Genomic DNA, 22,500 nt, shown 5'->3' on the forward strand with positions numbered 1-22,500 from the left:
ACACACGCATGCACGCACACACACATTATGACCAGTAGAACCACAGTCCATTCTGTTTTACTGTTTTACATTCTGTTCTTTTTTATTCTGTTTTGCTGTGTTCAATTAAATTCTGTTCTTTTCTGTTTTACTGTTCCATTCTATTTGTTTCATTCTGTTACTGTGTTCCATTTTTTTACTATGTTCTGTGTTTTTCTGTGTTCTGTTCTGTTACTGTGTGTCATTATATCCTGTTCTGTTACTGTGTTCTATTCTTTTACTGTGTTTTATTCTGTTCTGCTCTGTTCTGTTCTATTCTTGTCTGTTCCATTCTGTTACCATGTTCCATTCCATTTTATTCCATTCTGTTCTTGTGTTCCATTCTGTTACTGTGTTCCATTATGTTATACTCTGTTATGTTCTGTTACTGTTCCATTCTGTTCTGTCACTGTGTTCCATTATTTTACTGAGTTCCATTCTGTTCTGCTCTGTTGCATTCTTTTACTGTGCTCTGTTCTGTTACTGTGTTCCATTCTGTTACTGTATTCCATTATTTTTTATTCCATTCTATTACTATGTTCCATTCTGTTACTGTGTTCCATTCTATTACTGTTCCATTCTGTTACTGTGTTCCATTCCCTTTTATTCCATTATGTTACTAAGTTTCCTTTTGTTACTGTGTTCCATTCTGTTATACTTTATTCTGTTACTGTGTTCCTTTCCAGTTTATTCCATTCTGTTACCATGTTCCATTCCATTTTATTCCATTCTGTTACTGTCTATTCATTTATTCTCAGTTTTGTTCTGTACATGTTGCCATTCTGTTCTGTCACTGTGTTCAATTTTTGTTACTGTGTTTCGTTCTGTTACTGTGTTCCATTCCATTTTGTTCCGTTCTGTTCCTGTGTTCCATTCTGTTATACTCTGTTCTGTTACTGTATTCTATTCTGTTTTGTCACTGTGTTCCATTCTTCTATACTCTGTTCTGTTGCTGTGTTCCATTCTGTTTTGTCACTGTGCTCCATTCTGTTACTGTGTTCCATTCTGTTATACTCTGTTCTGTTGCTATGTTCCATTCTGTTTTGTCACTGTGTTCCATTCTCCTATACTCTGTTCTGTTGCTGTGTTCCATTCTGTTTTGTCACTGTGCTCCATTCTGTTACTGTGTTCCATTCTGTTATACTCTGTTCTGTTGCTATGTTCCATTCTGTTTTGTCACTGTGTTCCATTCTCCTATACTCTGTTCTGTTGCTGTGTTCCATTCTGTTTTGTCACTGTGCTCCATTCTGTTACTGTGTTCCATTCTGTTATACTCTGTTCTGTTGCTATGTTCCATTCTGTTTTGTCACTGTGTTCCATTCTCCTATACTCTGTTCTGTTGCTATGTTCCATTCTGTTTTGTCACTGTGTTCCATTCTCCTATACTCTGTTCTGTTGCTGTGTTCCATTCTGTTTTGTCACTGTGCTCCATTCTGTTACTGTGTTCCATTCTGTTATACTCTGTTCTGTTGCTGTGTTCCATTCTGTTACTGTTCCATACTTTTACTGCGTTTCATTCTCTTCTGTTCTTTTACTATGTTCCATTCTGTTACTGTGTTCCATTCTCTTCTATTCTTTTACTCTGTTCCATTCTATTACTGTGTTCCATTCTTTTCTGTTCTGTTACTGTGTTCCATTCTGTCACTGTTCCATACTTTTTCAGTTCTGTTACTGTGTTCCATTCTGTTACTATGCTCTGTTGTGTTTTTTTACAGTTCTGCTCTGTTACTCTGTTCTGTTATTGTGTTCCATTCAATTTTGTTCCGTTTTGTTACTGTTCCATGCTGTTCTGTTACTGTGTTCTGTTCTGTTACTGTAATCTATTACATTTTGTTCCATTCTATTTTACTTTGTTCCTTTGTGTTCAGTTGCTTTTTTGTTTTATTGTGTTCTGTTCCATTCTACTCAGTTTGACTAGGTTGTATTCACCGATCTATAATAGAGAACTGAATTTCTCATGATTATATAAAAAAGCGAAGCCACCACGCTATTGAGAAGACAAATAATTTATATTATTATTGTTATTTTTTATTTATATTTAGTTTGATTTAGAGTAATTTGCATGGCTTTAGTTCACACTATTGGCAAAGAAGTTACTGTACAATATCCTCCAATTAAGTTATCTTCTGTAGCACTCAAGAGACTCTGACACTCTCTGTGTTTCTCTGTGTTAATCTGGTTCTGAGTCTCTGGCACTGTAATGAACTGTTGTCCCTATAATCACAGTGGTTTAGGCCTCTGTCTTGCGGTGGTTAGGCCCAGAGGCGGAGCTATGCGAGGGGGACCAGTCACTGTTAATTACTGTATTTACTGGAGCTTTAGTTTGGATGGACGTGCTCAGAGACCGAGCTCTATAGGAGGACTCAATCCAGGCTCAACTGGCATTTCTGTGTGGAGTTTGCATGTTCTCCCCGTGTTGGAGTGGGTTTCCTCTGGGTGCTCCGGTTTCCCCTCACAGTCCAAACACATGCGCAATAGGTGAATTAAATAAACTACATTGGCCATGGTGTGTGTGTGTGTGTGTGTGAATGTGAGTGTGTATGGGTGTCCCAGTACTGTGTTGCAGCTGGAAGGGCATCCTCTGTGTAAAACATATGCTTTATAACTTACTCTCTATTTCAGAGGTTGCCACAGTGGAATGAACCACCAACTATTCCGGCATATGTTTTACGTAGTGGATGCCCTTCCAGCCAACTACTGGGAAACACCCATACACACTCATACACACACACACACACACACGCACACACACATACACACACACACACACACACACTCATAGACTACGGCCAATTTAGTTAATCTAATCCCATGTGTCTAATCCCAAGCACCCAGAGGAAACCCACACCAACACATGGAGAACATGCAAACTCCACACACAAATGACAACAAGCCCTGCTGAGGCTCGAACCAGTGATCTTCTTACTGTGAGGCGACAGTGCTAACCTATGAGCCATTATGCCACCATTTAATATCTATATGTCATTTTAATAATTGTTTTTTAAATGTTAGAACATCCTCACCTCTAATATTATTTATATTAAACCTTCAGGTTTTATGTAAATTATGCAGAAACCCTCATTTGCATGTCTGTAAAAATGACTGTAAAACAGGCCTGTCGTCACTTTGTTTCTATTGTCACCCTCGTTTCATTTCCATCCTCTTCTTATTGGTTGTAGGCTTAATAAACTCATGTCGTTTCTCTCTCACAGACCGACTTAAACACACTTCAATACAAAATAAAAGAGAAATGGTTCAAACACACACACACACACACACTAATTAAAGAGTGAACAGATGCCTCTATCACTGCTCTCTGTCAGACTGAAGCCACCACTGAGGAGCAGAAATTAATTAGTAAACTCTGCTGTCAGACACACACACACACACACACACACACACACACGCACACACACACACATACTTGTTAACCTATATTTGTGAGGACTTTGACAAAACATAGTACTTGTGAAGGCTATGCATTGTAAGGGTCATAGGAAATTTTTGATTTGTTAAATCACCTTTAGGTGTCACCAGAAGCACCAAAATCACTTTAAACATAACAACAAGAAAACACTAACATGACAAATCATTGGACTTGCGAGGTCCGACAATGATTTTTAAATGTGACGTCAATCATTACCACTTCCGGGTCCAAACTTGACAAGCAATAAACAATAAAAGCGGTTTGGCAAAGTGCTTTTTTCAGTGTCTTGTCTTTTAATAAATATTGCCATATTGTCTGTTAAAATAAATATTAAAGCATTTAAATATTATTATAATGTCACATCTAAAATGAAAACTTTACATTACCTATAGACATTTGGATGAGAGATCTGTGAGCAATTCCATGAAATTATCAACCTTACCATGTAATCAAAGTTTCTACCAAAGGTTTTTACAATACTTGCAGCACATATGTCAGCATTTGGTGGATCAAATACTTATGTGAGGTCTCTTTTAATAGCATTTTTTTTAAAGTTCATATAGCATTATTTTAATTGTTAGTAAATGATTTTTCATAGTCAAGTAGGGCTATTTTCAGGTTTGTCACATTTATAATGCTACAAACGAACATAAACGACTTTGATCATTTGTTTTCTTGTCGGCTTAGTCCCTTTATTAATCCGGGGTCGCCACAGCGGAATGAACCGCCAACTTATCCAGCTTATGTTTTACGCAGCAGATGCCCTTCCATACATCCATACACACTCATACACTGCGAATAATTTAGTTTACCCAATCCCCCATAGCGCATGTGTTTAGACAGTAACCGGAGCACCCGGAGGAAACCCACGCCAACACAGGGAGAACATGCAAACTCCACAAAGACACACCAACTGACCCAGCCGGGACTCGAACCAGCGACCTTCTTGCTGTGAGGCGACAGCACTACTATTGCGTCGCCGACTTTGATTATTTGATTTTTTAAAATTATTTGATTATTATTATTATTATAGCATTATCTTATAGCATGATGAATAGCCTAAATGCAAGGGACAACTCTAAATGGTATTATCCTGAGTTTGAGTTCCACAAACAATTTTGGAATGATAATCAAACATAAAATTATTTAAAATTGAAATCTATTAATAAAGACAATGCATCAAACAGTTGAGGGGGAAAAAATCCAACATAACAATGTTGCAAATTTTTTTATTTCAGTACAGGCCGCACTGAGCAAGACAACTGTAAATAAAGTGCTTTGAGTTCTAACCTAACACAAAAGTCGTCTGATTTCTCGAACATCAAGTACGAACCTCATTAAACAAGACCACTGTAAATAAAGTGCTTTGACTTGTAACATAACACAAAAGTCGACTGATTTCTCGATCTCAGTACAGGCCGCATTGAGCAAGACAACTGTAAATAAAGTGCTTTGAGTTCTAACCTAACACAAAAGTCGTCTGATTTCTCGAACATCAAGTACGAACCTCATTAAACAAGACCACTGTAAATAAAGTGCTTTGACTTGTAACATAACACAAAAGTCGACTGATTTCTCGATCTCAGTACAGGCCGCATTGAGCAAGACAACTGTAAATAAAGTGCTTTGAGTTCCGACCTAACACAAAAGTCGACTGATTTCTCGAACATCAAGTACGAACCTCATTAAACAAGACCACTGTAAGTAAATGATTTGTAATGAAGTACAAATGTACAATATAAAGGTGGACTCTTAAAACATAATTTCTGTAGAAATGCTAATAATGTCATTTACCTTAAGAAACAAAAAATAGTAACTAAAATAAAATTTTACTCCAGCACCTAATAAGTAATTGTGGCAAGTTTCTTTTTCATACTCTGAATCGTATTATGTACAAAGTTTTTTATGTCACGCCACGATCTTGAGCCTAGAACAGGATTTTTGTCCAGACATGACAGGCAATCTGCCATCCCAGGTACTTTTCTTAATGCAAGAAACTTGCGCATTGTATCTTTTACGGCCAACTGTTCCTCGGGACTCCATGGCCTCTTAGGGGCTTTCTTTCCTAAAACAAACAAACAAAAAGACGAAATTAACAAACCAAATCCTTGCAAATGTTGTTGCTATATGTATGAATCTGAAAGATTTAGAGTCATGGACAAAATTATTGCCACTTTTGGTAAATATGGGCAAAGACAGCTGTAAAAATAAATCTGCATGGTTTCTCCTTGAGCTCTTTTAGATTAAAATTCTGCAAAATTCTAACGTATTAATCTTAAACGATTTAATGTAAGATGAAGGTAACACTTTATTTTGATCGTCCATTTGAGCATTAGTAGACTGTTTGCTTAATATGTGCTGATACTGCTCTTTCAACAAACATTTAACTGACTATAAGAAACCTTGCAAGTACATGTCAACTTACACTAACTCTAACCCCAAGCCCAACCTTACAGTCAACTTATAATCTAATGGGAATTAGTTGGCATGTATCTTAAATTAAACAAACGGACCATCAAAATAAAGTGTGACAGAGATGAAATATAACTTTATGAATTTTTTCTTTAATACTCCCTGGCCACAATTATAAGCACCCTTAGAAATTCTTATGAGTAAATTATCTCCTAAATATAATTTTATTGAAGGTTTCAATTTCTTAGCACACCATGGTGACAGGAAACATGATGTTGTCTGGTCATGACGTCTTTTTGCAAAGATTAATAAGTTAATATTAGTAACACAAAGCCCAAACCAATCTAATCATTTGTCACAAAGGGTAAAACCAAATAATATACTTTTGATGTACAGCAAAAGATTGTTGATCTTTACATAATACAAAGTGGCTTTAAGAAAATACTTAAAAATTAAATATTCTCATTTCCAACATCAGGGAAATAAAGAAGTTTAATGGACTGGAGATGTTAAATATCTGATTGAAACATGATGTGTGTCAATATTGTCTTTATGTGCAGCAAGGAAAACAATTTAAGAGACCAAATACTCTATAAAGATCACAGATGTAAAATTGCAGAATTTTTTATTTTTTAATAGTAAAAATAAAGGAAAACTACATCTCCATCAAAACAAGTCATTTTAGACACTGTTAAAGAAACCAATCATCTGCTGTCATGCAAAACCCAACTACACTATAGTAATTTACCATACTGGAACTTCAGCCAGGACTGGCTTCTATCGCCATTAGAAATTAGATTTTTTTTCCCTCATTTTATTTCCCTAACCCTAAGCTAGAACACATTAAAGGTTTGGTACACACAGGGATAGCACCAGTGTGCAGCATCCACCTGGATGACGCGACGGCAGCCATTTTTGCGCTAGACCACACACCACACACCAGCTGATAGGTGGAGAGGAGAGAGAGTGATAAAGCCAATTAGGATATGGGGAGGGTTAGGAGGCCATAATGGACAGAGGCCAGTGGGCAGATCTTCCGACAACAGAATAGCTTTCCCATGTGGTTTCTTCCATCTAATTGTACAACGAAGGTCCAAGACATCTTGTTCAGATATATCGTAACCATAGAATTATGAGGTTTTATCTGACATTTTTGACAAAATTGAGTTATTGACATATTCTTATTAAATGACATTATGGAATGTTTTTATAAGTTGTTTACATTTTAATTAAAAAAAACAAATGTTACACATACTGTTTGCTATGGATTGCAAAAACTTTGAAGCTCAGTATCTCAAAATCATTCAAGATGCAGATAGAACCTTGTAATTCTAAGGTGATGAAATGTCATCATATTTTATATCAAAACAGCCAAAAGATAACCAACAGATTAAAAAAATTTTTTGATTCTGCCATAAACCTCCCAGTTCCTATGGAAAATGAGTATTCACAAACCTTGTCAGGCATGAAGGGGAAAAAATCAGAGCTGTTTTTCATGCAAACTGAAGTTGCAGAAAGTTTTGAATACAAGGGTGCCAACAATTATGGCCAGAGAAAAAAAAAATTCATAACGTTATATTCCCCTCACGTTAAATTGTATAACTTCAATGAAAATGTTATCATTTTGCTGATTACTTGATTAAAAGAACAACAGGAAAAACTGCAGATTTATTTTTACAGCCGTCTTTGCCACTATTTACCAAGGGTGACAATTTTGTCCATGACTGTATGTGAGAATCCAGATTCAGTGTTACGACTTGATGCGTCCTGAATGCCTTTTAATTAATTTGATTCATAATGAACATCAATTAAATTCATTACACAATATTCAAATCACGGATTTTTGAAAGGTCTTACTGCATATCTTTTTTGACGATAATGGCTTTTCGCCCCTGACCTTGGCGTCACTAGCACAGTGCTCTAATCACTGAGAGACAGCAAAGCTTTCAAGTCAGTTAAACCTCAAGGCCTTTTTTTATGATGCCATTGTCCCCACTCCCCACAGCATAGTATTACTTCATTATCTAGACTGGAGTTTGCATACATTATTATGATGTTGTAATGTTAAGTTTGTGAAATTAGCTTATGATATCAAAGGAACACAAGAGCAATTTATAAAAATATTCTTAAAAAAAATCCTGCAATACATCATACGTTGATTAGTATATGCACTGCTGATGTCTGACAAACTTAATAGCAGTTTGGGACGTGGTAAATTCACAATCATGTGAATTATGTAGCGCACATGAAATTCTTTTTCTTGCTGTGACAGCTAAAGCTAAATAAGGAATTTAAACTGACTCAGGCAATGGTGTGTATTATTAATATACCTAACTAATATAGAAACAAAATGTATCAAACTGTGACCATCTAAAACATAATTTACTGAAGTTTCAGGCAAGCTGCTTCCAATTAAAAGCTCCTTTATGTGCTTTGTCTTAAGTTTAAATAAAAATATAAATATAATGTAAATACTGACCAGATTTTATAGATGGTTGCATGAAAGATTCATCCTCTGAGAACTCTACTGGAAATTACAACAACATGTAAGTTTAACAGTATTACACATACAATGTTTATTTGTAAAACATAATTTACATATTGACTACTGACCTGATTCTAAAAGTCTGTTTTTATGTGCAGATTTACTGACGGATTTTCTTGAAGCAGAAGTGTGTTCCTCCTCAACTTCTGTGAGCACTTTAACAGCTAACAACAATAAACAGTTGACATGTTCAAAACGCTGTACTGACATTTAATTTTTAACGACGCATACATTGTTGGTTCATGACGACTCACCTGTGTCAGAACTTTGTCGTTTGCGTTTAGATGATTTACTGACAAATTTTCTTGAAGAAGTGTGTTCCTTCTCATCTAAATATAACGACAATAAACAATTTGTTTAAATGCTTTAGTAAACGAACATCAGAACACAATTTTTAACAACGCATACATTGTTGGTTCATGACGACTCACCTGTGTCAGAACTTAATCGTTTGCGTTTAGATGATTTACTGATGGATTTTCTTGAAGAAGTGTGTTCCTTCTCATCTAAATATAACGACAATAAACAGTTTGTTTGAATGCTTTAGTAAACGAACATCAGAACACAATTTTTAACGACGCATACATTGTTGGTTCATGACGACTCACCTGTGTCAGAACTTTGTCGTTTGCGTTTAGATGATTTACTGACGTATTTTCTTGAAGAAGTGTGTTCCTTCTCATCTAAATATAACGACAATAAACAGTTTGTTTAAATGCTTTAGTAACCGAACATCAGAACACAATTTTTAACAACGCATACATTGTTGGTTCATGACAACTCACCTGTGTCAGAACTTTGTCGTTTGCGTTTAGATGATTTACTGACGGATTTTCTTGAAGCAGAAGTGTGTTCCTCCTCAACTTCTGTGAGCACTTTAACAGCTAACAACAATAAACAGTTGACATGTTCAAAACGCTGTACTGACATTTAATTTTTAACGACGCATACATTGTTGGTTCATGACGACTCACCTGTGTCAGAACTTTGTCGTTTGCGTTTAGATGATTTACTGATGGATTTTCTTGAAGAAGTGTGTTCCTTCTCATCTAAATATAACGACAATAAACAGTTTGTTTGAATGCTTTAGTAAACGAACATCAGAACACAATTTTTAACGACGCATACATTGTTGGTTCATGACAACTCACCTGTGTCAGAACTTTGTCGTTTGCGTTTAGATGATTTACTGACGGATTTTCTTGAAGCAGAAGTGTGTTCCTCCTCAACTTCTGTGAGCACTTTAACAGCTAACAACAATAAACAGTTGACATGTTCAAAACGCTGTACTGACATTTAATTTTTAACGAGCATACATTGTTGGTTCATGACGACTCACCTGTGTCAGAACTTTGTCGTTTGCGTTTAGATGATTTACTGATGGATTTTCTTGAAGAAGTGTGTTCCTTCTCATCTAAATATAACGACAATAAACAGTTTGTTTGAATGCTTTAGTAAACGAACATCAGAACACAATTTTTAACGACGCATACATTGTTGGTTCATGACAACTCACCTGTGTCAGAACTTTGTCGTTTGCGTTTAGATGATTTACTGATGGATTTTCTTGAAGAAGTGTGTTCCTTCTCATCTAAATATAACGACAATAAACAGTTTGTTTGAATGCTTTAGTAAACGAACATCAGAACACAATTTTTAACGACGCATACATTGTTGGTTCATGACGACTCACCTGTGTCAGAACTTTGTCGTTTGTGTTGAGAAGAGTGACTGATGGATTTTCTTGAAGCAGAAGTGTGTTCCTCCTCATCTAAATATAACAACAATTTTGAAAAGTTAATGTTGGCACCTTTTATGGATTAAACAAGCAAACTTTCAGTTCATAGCTTATGATAAAATCACAATAATACTTACCCATATCTGTAGTTTGACTTAGTTCTTCTCCAGTCACTGTCAGACACACACAAAAAAATTTGCCTCAAGAGAAATATACATAAAAACAGATCAAGCTCATTAAACATATTACAAAGCTCTCTGGCACTTTTTTGCAAGGTTTGTATGACCACTTTAAACTGATTAACACTATAATTTGGGTACTGCGAGTCATCTTGACTGGTGCAGTTTTATGCTAATTTATTCATTTCACATTTATTTTTGAACAAATTAAGTGTTCATCATTTTTTAAATGCTGTGTCTTATTTAAAGACAGTAAGAAAGCCAACAAGAAAGGGTTGTTTAGAAATAAGCCAAGACAGAAATCAAATATTAAAAATCTAAAAGAAAAAATATTAAAAACAGTATTACTATTACTTTAAGTTACTGTAGTAAAAAACAAACTAAATCCACTGTACTTACCATCAGTGCTAAACTGGATTTCCTCCAAAGATCTTCCTTTGTATACTCCAGACCCCTTCTCTAGAGACAACAGCAACTTGCTTACTTTTGCTAGTTGTATGGTGTTTTCCGACAATCTGTAATATTCGCGGTGAACGCGTATGTCGTGACCCATAAATTTAGCTAACTGGTCAAGCTCATTATCTTTTAAGTTCATAATCTGACACAGAGTTGCCACTTGTTTTCTCAGTTGGGTTGAAGTCAGGCTTTTTGGGTCTTTGGCACCACACACTGCTGCATATTTTCGTAGACAGTCTGACCCACGAATATGGGCTGAACACTCAACTTTTGCAAAAACATAAGGATTGTCTTTTGTGACCCCAACTTTCTCTCTGCTTCCAATTAAAAGATCAAGTGAGTCAACCATGTCTTTGGTCAGTAGTACTGGTACTTTTTTCCCTCTTTTTCCTCGAATTTCCAATCTAGTCAATTCACTGCACAGTTGCTGCTCTAACTTAGTCAGAGATTTAACAACATCCTGGTTGGCAGGCTTCACATTCCTCTTTTCATAAACTGTAAGGAGTAGTTTAGAAGCCTCTCCTTCACGTCTCCTATTGAACAAAATAATCTGACAAAGTATTGTTTCTGCTAAAACTTTCCAGTCAGCAGCGTTTGCATTTTTCCTTAGTTTTTCTTTTGACACCTCCTCCTGCTTTCTCAAGTGTTTCTGTAATGCCATGACATCTGCAGTAAGCGGTATGGTATCACCCTTATTCCATCTGGCTTGCTGAAGGGTGTTGAGAGCCTTGCTTGAAATATTGGTTCTCCAGTGACTGTCAATAAGTTTGATGAAGTTTTTTACATTCCTTTCTGTCTCAGTGTCTCCAGACATAAGACTCTGGCCTAAGCTTACCTGACATGCCTTCTTTAATGAGTAACCAATTTTGAGAGCTAAAGAAGGAGTTTTAAAAAGATTTGATTCAGCATTGTAGCTGCTTACCTCCTTGCATGCAGTGATCGCCAGAACAAAGTTTTGAGGAACACACAGTTTCTCAAGTGTTTCCACTGACTTAGATAGCTCTTTCACCTTAACCATAAACCTTGCAAGTTCTCGCATTTTTTGTACAATGTATGGGTGCTGAGCTCGGTCGTGGCCGCACTTTGTATAAATGGACTCGCCAAACAACATGATCAAGCGATCCTCGGTTATTGCTTTGGCGATACTGTCCTCACGCATACCCATCAAAAGTGTTCTAATACCAGCAGGGGTGTCTGACCCCATAGGTAGAAGGCAAGCTGCAGTGGACCGCACTCTCTCTCCTTTTTTTCGTTTAACAACGTTCTCTGCTCTGCATGCCTTTGAGTGTTTCCATAAATCTTTCTTCATGAAAAACCCAAGACACTGAGGGCAAGGAAGAAAATCTGAAATGTCTGCAGCCACGGTTGGTTGACGCCAAGTTACAATTTCTCCATCTTTGTTTTCCAAAACCTCTACATTGTGAAAATAGTTCCCTTTATTTCGAATTCCCTCTAGAAGATCTTTTCTTTTTTTAGAGTGTTTTGGAAAAGAGAAAGCTTTTGAAACCTCAGGTTCATTGGCATGCCGATTTTCAAGGTGTCGTGATATCTTGCTCTGGGGTTTCTGACAGTACAAACAGTACTGCTTTTTGTTCCATTTTCTTGTGCCTTTGGGACAATTAACAGTTGTTTTGATTGTCATCTTTTTTTTTTTCTTGCTTGTATGTAAAGAATCCTTATCTGAAGGAATCAATGTGTCAATAGTGTTTAATTGCACCCCTGACTCCCTTTCTGAATCAAGCTCATCAGCAGTGCTCTCTTTGTCTGATGGAACATATTCACTACATGTTTCTGATTCACTTGAGTCCTGTTTACTGGTTTCGTTCTCTGTGTCTATGTCACTCTTCTCAGCAGACCCGTTCTCTGTGTCTATGTCACTCTTCTCAGCAGACCCGTTCTCTGTTGGCACCTCACCTTTGTCGTTTGATTGTTCCTGTTAAGAAAATATAAATATTTAACTTTGACATTTTAGCAGGTTTAAATAGGACTGTTTATTTCTTTTTGTTTTATTTTCTTTTTTTTTGTCAGTGAAAACATGTTATTGACAAATAATTTTGTCATTGTGTCATGTTTTCACTGACAAATAAGAAGATAACTAAATAAAAAAGGCCTAATCTTCCCAATATTGTAAAGTGGTAACCAGCATGACGCTTGAAGGAGAAGGACTGGTTGTCAAATACTATGACTTAATTCTGGCTGTATTAGGGTCTACTCACACTATGCCATCTGTACCGTGGCCAGGCCCGTTTCCCGGACAGTTTGAGAAGTGTGAGTGCGCTGAATTGGGCTCAAGCACGGTTTACTTGGCCGGCCCTGGCCCGGTTGGAAGAGGTGTGCCTGAGCGCGGTTCACTTGGGCAAAGCCCGAAACCGAAAGCGAGACGTGACTTTAAGGAGCTGTTTCATATGGATTTATTAAGCATTCTTACTGTTTAGTGATCGCAAACTGCCGTAGTATATTAAAGACGCAAACCCCTCACTGAACGACAGCTGCGCATTATGATTATGAGCGCCAAAAGTGGCGGATCTGTTCAGTGAAATATCTGACTGCGTGTCCCCGCATCCCTAAGGACTGTTTGGCGAAATATCTGACTGAATATCACTGCATATCAAACCATTGACACGATATAACTAGAGAAATCTCCACTGTGCTGCTGAGTGAGAGAGTGCTTCTCACTGAACAGCACAACAGCGATGACGTAAGTGTGCCCAGGCCCGATTGTGGTGTCAGTGCGGGCTGTCGGGGGAGACGGGAGGGGGGACAAGCATGCTTTGGCCTGGTTCAAGGCAACTGTACCTAGTGTGAGTACGGCCTCAGATGAGGTGATGGTTGTAGTGGCAATTTCTATGGTAAAATTATAATATCAGCTGTGTTTGACAATCACTGATGTCCTAACTGATCAGTATGTGCAGCACCTCACACACTTAAACACGGCTATTGTCTACAACGCAGTGCAACATTTTACCCAGCCCCACTTGTGTTTTGCTGATAATTCCTCAGCTCTTACTGACATACTATGACATTAATGCGTTGATGTAGACGTGCACATGTATTACTCATCTTATTATTTGTGTATGTCTAATTATCGATTTATTGACCTATTGACTGTTATGCTACAGTATACTACATATATTTATATGTTGTTTATACCCCTATTTCTTCTTATATTCTACATTAAGTTGTTTAATTTAATGTAATAACATTGTGTGAAAATATGACCTTAATTTATTAAATCTGGACAAATAAAAACATTAACCGTTATAAAAAAATAATAGGTGAAATCAACATTTGATGCTCATCTCAGAAATTAGATTTAAAGTATAATTTTATACAAATACCCATGTGTTTTACTTGTTTAATTTGTAAAACATTTTAGGACATCAAAATACATGCCTTCTATTTAATCTTTGTATTATAATATATAGAGTACTCAAATCAGCAGTAAAAGTTCAAACAAAACATTGTTTTTTAGTGTACAAGGCCTGAACATAAACATATTATTTTGTAAATGGGGAGTTATTCACTTTGTAGGGGATCTGTAATAATCAATGTTTAATATGTATTAAAGACAAATATGAAAAGATAAACACATTTGAAGGCATGATACTGTCAGACTACAGACATTTTTTTCTTTTATATTAAAATGTTTTTACAGGAAGATTTTGATGTCCCCCACACCCTTTGGCACAACCTCCCCTCCCCCAATTAATCAAGTTTAAACATTAACATAGATGTAACAACTCATACGACTATCATTTAATCAAGTTTAAACATTACATGCAAAAAATGCATAAAGCGATTTACAGTACAACGTGTACAATAATGTAACGTTTAGCAGGGCTGCTAACTTTTGGTTTTAGGTTGGAGTGAGAATTTTCTCCCTCCCCAAGTGTGGCACAACTTATTGGTTTCAAAAAGCCCTGATTTGTGTGGTGACATTATGATTTTTCTCACTGCTTCTAATTATAGAACCTCCCTGATGCCAAATAAAAAAAAATATCAAGAATGATTGGTATACTTAAATCACTTGGTCAGGTTTGCCTCTGACTGGATCCACGCAATAGCCAGTAACGTTAAACACTAACAAGCTTCACTGGGCAGGTGTTACACGCATCTATATACTTGAAGAAGGGGATTTTTGCTTTTATAGCTGACTTTATAAGAGGCTATTTGCTTGACGAAGGGGTTTTTGGCGTGAGAATACTGTCGAAGGCTCGAGAGTTGGCAGGCCAGTGTTTAGATAAAGAGGACTCGACGAAGCATCTAGTATATAACTAAGTTAGCAATCATGTAACCCATAGTTATAAACACGGAACATATATTGAATAATATAAACCATTACTTACCCCATTCTGTAAATTGTTGTCATATGTCTCGGTCCTCATTTTTGCCTTGTACCTTTCTTCACATTTCTTATGGTGAGACCGCAGTGCCGCCATCCTCCTACTATACCGATCCATCTTTTCCCGGGAAATGTCTGATGACGTCATTCTCAACGTAGCGTAAATTGCGTGAAATTTGCGCATCTGCTCACGTTACCTAACTAATTGTGAGCTGCGTCAAACTTTAAATACTGCTTCTTGATACTTTTACTGACGATATTAACACCTTAAACGACCAAATAAACACATATGCGACAAGAGAAAGTCACCTTTACATGCTTTCCTGTGTAACCTATTTACAGCGATCTCATTAAGTGTTAAGTGAAACTCATTTTAATGTGTGAATGAGTTATATTTTACCACATAGTTCTCTCTCTATCTGTAGCCTATTTATTTATAACCTTCAGTTTTTAATATGGAATTAAATACAATTAAGAAACATTTATGATTATTTATGAAATTATACTTTCATGACCAGAATGTTCAAAGGCACAGCCTTTCTTCCAAGCATTTTTATAGTAATAAATAACTAGTCAGGCACCACATGTGCGTGTTATATATATATATATATATATATATATATATATATATATATATATATATATATATATATATATATATATATATATATATATATAAATAAATATATATACATGTGTGTATATATATATATATATATATATATATATATATATATATATATATATATATATATATATATATATATGTGTGTGTGTGTGTGTATATATATATATAAATGTGACATGGTCTGACAGAAGCATGGGGACAACTGTAAAATTATTTTACAAATAATAAATAAAATTACTTGTGGAATTTATTATTTCAATAAAGTTTTTTAAATAAGTATTTAGCACAACAAAACTCTTAAAGCTGCAGGTTTAAACTGGGCTGAGGACAATGACAGGCCTTGTACATTTTAGTGCTTTTAATGAAAAAAAAAATCTAAGAAACCAAATGAATGACATATTCCTTTACAGAACCACTCACAAAAATCAACCATCAGGCCATTTTAGACATTTGTTTGGAATGAAATACTTTTTATTCGCTGTATTTGTTTTTATTTCAGGGAGAGATCATGTATGTTTCTGGTAGAATGTGCCGTGTATGTATGCATGCATGCATGCATGTTTCTATCCATCCATCCATCCATCCGATTGTACATACGTGTATACAAATAAAATCTGGTGTCTGAATAATATATACATATAAATATATAACTAGTTATTATAAGATACTATAGTGTATTGATGTAAATGTGGAGCACAGTAAACTGACATAATACACCCAAAACCTCCACATCCAGTGGATTAAAGCTATCAGGGACTGGGGAATCTGCTACATCGCCTGTGCTTTAGCCAATCAGTCTGAGTCTGAAAATACTGAAAGTTTACAGCAGACACTACAGGCTGACATTAAGAGCCAACTACAGACAATTGTGTAAATAGTTTTAATTATAGTGTACATTTCTATCAGTTATTCTACAACATCAAGATTAATTTATTCTAACACAGCTTAACTTTTGACCATATTTTATCACCATTTTCTGAATTTTACAGAAATGTTGAGTAGTGACTCAATGCTCAATAAGAGAATCAAAAGGTTTTAAATAAAAGGAACACAGCAGAGAAACTAAGAGATGTGTTCCCATGCAGCAAACTTAAACAGAACAGTGATGTGCTCAAATTATTCTTCTTTTCTTGGACTGGATTGTCTTATAAACAAAAGTCGTTTACGTTAATCCAGGGTCTGGAGGGAATAAATGGATTGTTTTGAAGGTAAGCCTGCCTGCCCACTTTTCCTGGAGATTTTTTCAGAACAAAGGGTTGTCCAGGGTTGCCTTCACTGCAGCAGCCTGCTCATCAGCTGTCCTAGGCCTCACTGCAGCCTTCTGTCCTGAAAAACAAAAGGTCAAAAATTGTGTAAATTAGGGGAGCACACACACACACACATATTATATTGTGATATATGTTGTGTGCAATATCACATTAGTTGTTTTAACTATATGCCAAATCATAATATAGAGCCTGTTGATCATTTAGTTCATCAATTCACTACGTGCTGCACTAATGTGAGGTGTGCATGTTAAAATGATCAAAGAAACGGTGAGGAAACAGCTTGAAAATCTCACACTCAGACACCAGCGCTCATCAAACCCTTCATTAATACCACACAATAACCTGATTAAACCCTCAATCGTCAAAATAAACTAGCCAATCACCAAAATGCAAGAACTACTGTGATGTTATTGCATTTAGAGTAAGTGATGAACAGTAAAGGAACTGCTGTAAATAACTGACGACAGCATTGAGGCTGAAGGACTAAAGTCACCATCTTGGATGGACTGAAGGTGAGTAAATTAACAACAAATGACATTTTTGGGTGAATTAATCCCCTTAAGACTTTCTCTTAAATACTAGTTTCACCAACTAACAGTTAGACAAGCAGTAATCAGACTTGATTTTCAGATTCAAGTTTAATCTAAGCCTAATCTACATTTTGGTGACTGAATTTAAATTTATGAGCAGTCAATCCTTAGGGAACAAATGAAAAGGCTCAGTTCTTAAGATCAATGAGTGTGTTTGTTTTGCAGGAGAGCAACTGAGTGATCCTTCTGCGTTACCTGTCATCATTTGAATGATCTCCTGATTCTGGCCAGTGATGACAGAACTTGAGGTACGGGGACATGTGTCTTCATTATCAGAGTCTTCTGAAATCACAACAGCACAAGACACTGTTTATTTATTATCTGTCAACACGCAGATTCTACAGCTAGGGCTGGGTGGTAAAATCGGTATCGATATTTATTGACTGAACATCGTTGTCAATATCAATAAAAAAGATTTGGTGTGTAGTTTCGGTATGAATCGCTACAGTTTTATTAAAATGTGTCTGCTGAGCGCGCGCCTTGGAAGCAGTGCCAATAAGCTTAGGGTCTCAGTTTGTCATTTCCAATGGTCGCACATGTTATGCAAGCGCCGCACACGTAACGCTAGTTAAAAACATCTAAACTTTTCCGAATGCCGTGAGCGCACCGTAACCAATCTACTTCAAACTTTGTATGGAATACACACATTTCAGTAATAACGGCAGACTAATGACCTCAGACAAACACAGCGCATCCCAACACTGCAGAGCCTTATACTTTTCTCCATAAACTTGCACTGGAGCTGCAGCAATGGTCTCTGTTTGTCATCCTCTGACAAAACGCTTGATGGTCACCTAGTTACGAGAAACGCCAGGGGAGCGCGAGCCCATTGTAAATGGTCAAGGAAACCGAAACCACGTGCTTGCGCTTATTACTTCAGGTCAGAATAACAACACATGTGAAAATGAGTGCGGCGGCTGGCAGCAGTGAGGAGATTGTAAATTAAATGGATGCAGAGCCAGAGTGGCTTTTTGGTTTCTTTTCTTGTGCATCCCAGCCTCTAGCTCCACATCTGAAAGAGTTTCAGCATAGGGGTATTGTAATCATTTAACTTCACTATCTGTAATGTTGCAGTGTGTGTTTAAATAATGATGGTTAGTTCCTTTACTAAAGCTCAGATTTGATGATCATAATTTGTGTTGTTGACAGAGTTTGAGGTTTACGGTATCATTATTATTCACACCTTACAGATGTTGATCTACCTTAAAGTTTGCTTTGATTGTTCAGCGTTTACACTTCACCATTGCACTTAACATTTATATATAATTATATATAATATATATATATATATATATATATATATATATATATATATATATATATATATATATATATATATATATATAAATATAATATAATATTTATCAAGTTTAAGTGTCTCTTCAACACGTATGTTTATGAGATCTTTTGTTTTAATGTTTGCATAGTTCGCATAGTTAAATGCTATTAAAACTATCTGCCTTAGTAATGTTAGTAAATTAAAATAAAGTGGTTACATAAAAAAATCCTAATATTCCTAAATGTATTAAAAAATATTCAATAATTATCGGTATCGAATGATATGAAACATGATATTGTGATACATTTTGTTTTGAATATCGCCCAGCCCTATCTACAACACACTGAAGTAAACTAGCAGATACTGACCAGTTTGAGCGAGGTGACGCTTGTGGCAGACAGAGGTACGGGGACATGTGTCTTCATTATCAGAGTCTTCTGGAATTACAACAGCACAAAACAGTGTTCATTTATTATCTTTCAACAGGAAGATTCAACAACACACTGAAATAAATTACCACATACTGACCAGTTTAAGTGAGGTGACGCTGGTGGCTGACAGAGGTACATGGACAATGGACATGTCTCTTCATTTTAGAGTCTTCTGGAAAAAGCAACAGGCAACTCAATGTTGGAAGGCAGAATTGGTTTGTTATCATAACAAAAACTCTCCAGGCAAAAGCGATGCTGCTTATAAATCAACCCACATTTAAAAAGTGGGTAATTATTACTGTATTTAAGTGCTAGTACCTAGTCCAGGGATCTGTTATTTGAATACAGCTAAAAACATCTACAGTAAGATGATTTGACAGATTTCACATTGTGGTCATTTTTCTCTGGTTGTGGGTCTTCAAACGCATTTGCAGATTTGATCTGAATAAAGTTTCTAAAAATATTACTGTGCATTCTTGTGTTCATTGGATTTGCCAGATATATTGACTAGAGAGGTGCACAACAACTTTAAATGGAAAATTTATAATGATCCTAATGACGATGGGATGTGAATAATGGAATTATGAATAAACGAGAAATAAATGACGGTTTCCTGCACTACTACACCATTACAAACTGATGATAATATCTGATGATGACTGGCATGTGTGTGTAGGGGCGTGACAACCACAAAGCTGATGATGACTGGCTAAAAACACATATGATGCTTTTAAAAAGGTAGACGGAGCCTCTATATTAAAGAAATAAAACTAGTTTAGTATTGTTTATGCTAAATGTTAAATAACCAGTAGTAGTAGTGAGAAAAGTCAATCATGTCAGTGTATTTTGACTAAGTACTTTACAAATCACATTTCCATATGATCAGCTTGCCGTGAATAGAGCCAGAAGTTCAGGCATACGGCGTCAGCGAGAGCGAGAGTGTACTCTGCAGTGATTACAGTACTCACAAAAGCAATTTATTTATATTATACCAAGATTAAAACATGAACGCGTCTCCTGAGGAGCAGTCACTGCACTTGCAGTGGATTATAATAATAAGGTGTACGTCTCCAGTTGGAGCTGTCACTGCACTTGCAGTGGATTATAATAATAAGGTGTACAACTCCAGTTGGAGCGGTCACTGCACTTGCAGTGGATTATAATAAGGTGTACGACTCCAGTTGAACCGGTCACTGCACTTGCAGTGGATTATAATAAGGTGTACGACTCCAGTTGAACCGGTCACTGCACTTGCAGTGGATTATAATAATAAGGTGTACGACTCCAGTTGGACCGGTCACTGCACTTGCAGTGGATTATAATAATAAGGTGTACGACTCCAGTTGGACCGGTCACTGCACTTGCAGTGGATTATAATAATAAGGTGTACGACTCCAGTTGGACCGGTCACTGCACTTGCAGTGGATTATAATAATAAGGTGTACGACTCCAGTTGGACCGGTCACTGCACTTGCAGTGGATTATAATAATAAGGTGTACGACTCCAGTTGGACCGGTCACTGCACTTGCAGTGGATTATAATAATAAGGTGTACGACTCCAGTTGAACCGGTCACTGCACTTGCAGTTGATTATAATAAGGTGTACGACTCCAGTTGGACCGGTCACTGCACTTGCAGTGGATTATAATAATAAGGTGTACGACTCCAGTTGGACCGGTCACTGCACTTGCAGTGGATTATAATAATAAGGTGTACGACTCCAGTTGAACCGGTCACTGCACTTGCAGTTGATTATAATAAGGTGCACGTCTCCAGTTGGAGCTGTCACTGTGCTTGCAGTGGATTATAATAATAAGGTGTACGTCTCCAGTTGGAGCTGTCACTGCGCTTGCAGTGGATTATAATAAGGTGTACGACTCCAGTGGGAGCGGTCACTGCACTTGCAGTGGTGCATAATAATAAGGTGTGCTTCTCCTGTATGAGTGGTCACTGCCCTAGCAGCAGTATGTATTAAGGTGTGCGTCTCCCATAGGAGCGGTCACTGCACTAGCAGCAGTGTGTAATAAGGGTGTGCGTCCCCAGTGAGAGTGGTCACTGCACTAGCAGTGGTGCATAAAAAGGTGTCTGTCTGCAGTGGGAGCGGTCACTGCAGTAGCGTTTGTGCATAATAATAATGTGAGCATCTCCCGTGGGAGCTGTCACTGCGCATGCAGTGGTGCATAATAATGTGTGTGACTCCTGTAGGAGCGGTCACTGCGCTTATGGAGATGCATGACAATAAGGTATGCGACACCTATAGGAGCGATCACTGCGCTTGCGGTGGTGCATGGTTGCGGTGGTGCATCCAGTGGGAGCAGTCACTGTGCTTAAATTTCAGTCAGTCAATTTCAGCAGTCACTGTGTACGTAAATTTACTGCTAGCAGCGGCAACCTTATGATATAACTACTTGGTGGGATTAAAGACCAAGGATTAGAAAAGGCTTAGGGTTTAAAATAGTAAAAGGGGGCAATGATGGGGCATTTCCACTGACTTTTACAATTAATTTCTATGAAAAACTTAAATGATAGAATTAAAAGGAACTTAAGGTAGTGCAAGGAGCGTTGAGGAGTAGCCAAAGGTTTTGAAAGGAGTTCCTTCATTTAGATCGAGTGAAATTGCAAGTTAAATTGCTGTGAAAACAGATGGGGTAAGCTAGAGGTGTGATTCTGGATGATTTCTGAGCTGAAATTTCTTATCAGCTTGGTGTTATTATTACTATATATTTACTTATTAAATTTAAGCAATTTATTTTATATATATATAAAATTTGTTTATAAAACATCACTTATTGACAGGCACTGGGGCTGTGTACTCACAGAGGATCAAAATGAGGCCTTCATATTTATTGCTTATGTCATTTTCTTGGGGGAAAATCTTTTGATCATACTTTAGAAACATTTAACTTACCTCTGTAGAGATGTCACTAACAAAATAAGAAGCATTGCTTATTTCCTCTTCCTCATCTCTCTTCTGTCCATCTTGCTCCCCCTCATCACTCTTGGTTTTTCTTTTTTGTCATCTGTAATTAAACATTTTTACATCAACTCAAAGATGAAAGAAAACTAATAATCTAGCTATTAATTTATTAATCTAACACAGAGAACATTTAACAGGAGATATGCAAACATGTCTCTTAGATATCATGCTGAAAACAAAAACAGCTAGATTAGAGGTGAAGTGAACAC

General features: G+C 36.7%; 2 protein-coding genes and 2 long non-coding RNA genes across 9 annotated transcripts in view; 2 read left to right on the plus strand and 2 right to left on the minus strand.

Moving 5' to 3' along the window:
- The window catches only part of LOC101884074 (synaptic vesicle glycoprotein 2C-like), a 128,031-nt gene that overhangs the window by 78,078 nt on the left and 27,453 nt on the right, over positions 1-22,500 (plus strand). The gene's annotated exons all lie outside the window — the stretch shown is intronic.
- Positions 4,659-15,241, minus strand: LOC141379950 (uncharacterized). 4 transcript variants are annotated; one of them, XM_073935673.1, is made up of 15 exons: positions 15,122-15,241; positions 10,719-12,708; positions 10,278-10,313; positions 10,096-10,173; positions 9,919-9,993; positions 9,742-9,816; positions 9,554-9,652; positions 9,377-9,451; positions 9,188-9,286; positions 9,011-9,085; positions 8,834-8,908; positions 8,657-8,731; positions 8,471-8,566; positions 8,337-8,381; positions 4,659-5,510 (listed from the first exon to the last, which is right to left on the minus strand). In XM_073935673.1, exons 1-15 carry the CDS (start codon positions 15,233-15,235, stop codon positions 5,287-5,289), a joined length of 3,231 nt encoding a protein of 1,076 aa, XP_073791774.1. In that variant the 5' UTR covers positions 15,236-15,241; the 3' UTR covers positions 4,659-5,286. The 4 variants fall into 4 exon arrangements, with proteins under 4 accessions (XP_073791774.1, XP_073791773.1, XP_073791776.1 ...); XM_073935672.1 differs by having other exon boundaries at positions 8,337-8,384; XM_073935675.1 differs by lacking the exon at positions 9,011-9,085.
- Positions 16,054-19,775, plus strand: LOC141379951 (uncharacterized). Of its 2 annotated transcripts, none has more exons than XR_012397071.1 (3): positions 16,054-17,525; positions 17,769-17,851; positions 19,210-19,286. It is a non-coding gene; the product is annotated as an uncharacterized lncRNA (long non-coding RNA). The 2 variants fall into 2 exon arrangements; XR_012397072.1 differs by lacking the exon at positions 19,210-19,286 and adding an exon at positions 19,369-19,775 and having other exon boundaries at positions 16,614-17,525.
- LOC110438596 (uncharacterized) overlaps positions 16,612-22,500 on the minus strand; it is an 8,017-nt gene continuing 2,128 nt past the window's right edge. The window contains exons 2-6 of the long non-coding RNA XR_002456924.2: positions 22,223-22,334; positions 19,411-19,485; positions 19,251-19,319; positions 17,799-17,885; positions 16,612-17,071 (exon numbers count right to left, since the gene is read on the minus strand). This is a non-coding gene — a long non-coding RNA (uncharacterized lncRNA). The remainder of the gene's footprint in view (positions 17,072-17,798; positions 17,886-19,250; positions 19,320-19,410; positions 19,486-22,222; positions 22,335-22,500) is intronic.

Source organism: Danio rerio, chromosome 21, assembly GCF_049306965.1.
Source record: "Danio rerio strain Tuebingen ecotype United States chromosome 21, GRCz12tu, whole genome shotgun sequence".
Lineage (NCBI taxonomy): Eukaryota > Metazoa > Chordata > Actinopteri > Cypriniformes > Danionidae > Danio > Danio rerio.

What these genes read in the sequence shown, in the direction of transcription:
- LOC141379950 (XM_073935672.1), bottom strand. Translation starts at nt 15,235, where the DNA reads ATGGATCGGTATAGTAGGAGGATGGCGGCACTGCGGTCTCACCATAAG. An exon ending in ACGACAAAGTTCTGACACAG is followed by an intron (nt 9,994 to 10,095) that starts GTGAGTCGTCAT and finishes CGTTATATTTAG; the next exon opens with ATGAGAAGGAACACACTTCT. An exon ending in ACGACAAAGTTCTGACACAG is followed by an intron (nt 9,287 to 9,376) that starts GTGAGTCGTCAT and finishes TATTGTTGTTAG; the next exon opens with CTGTTAAAGTGCTCACAGAA.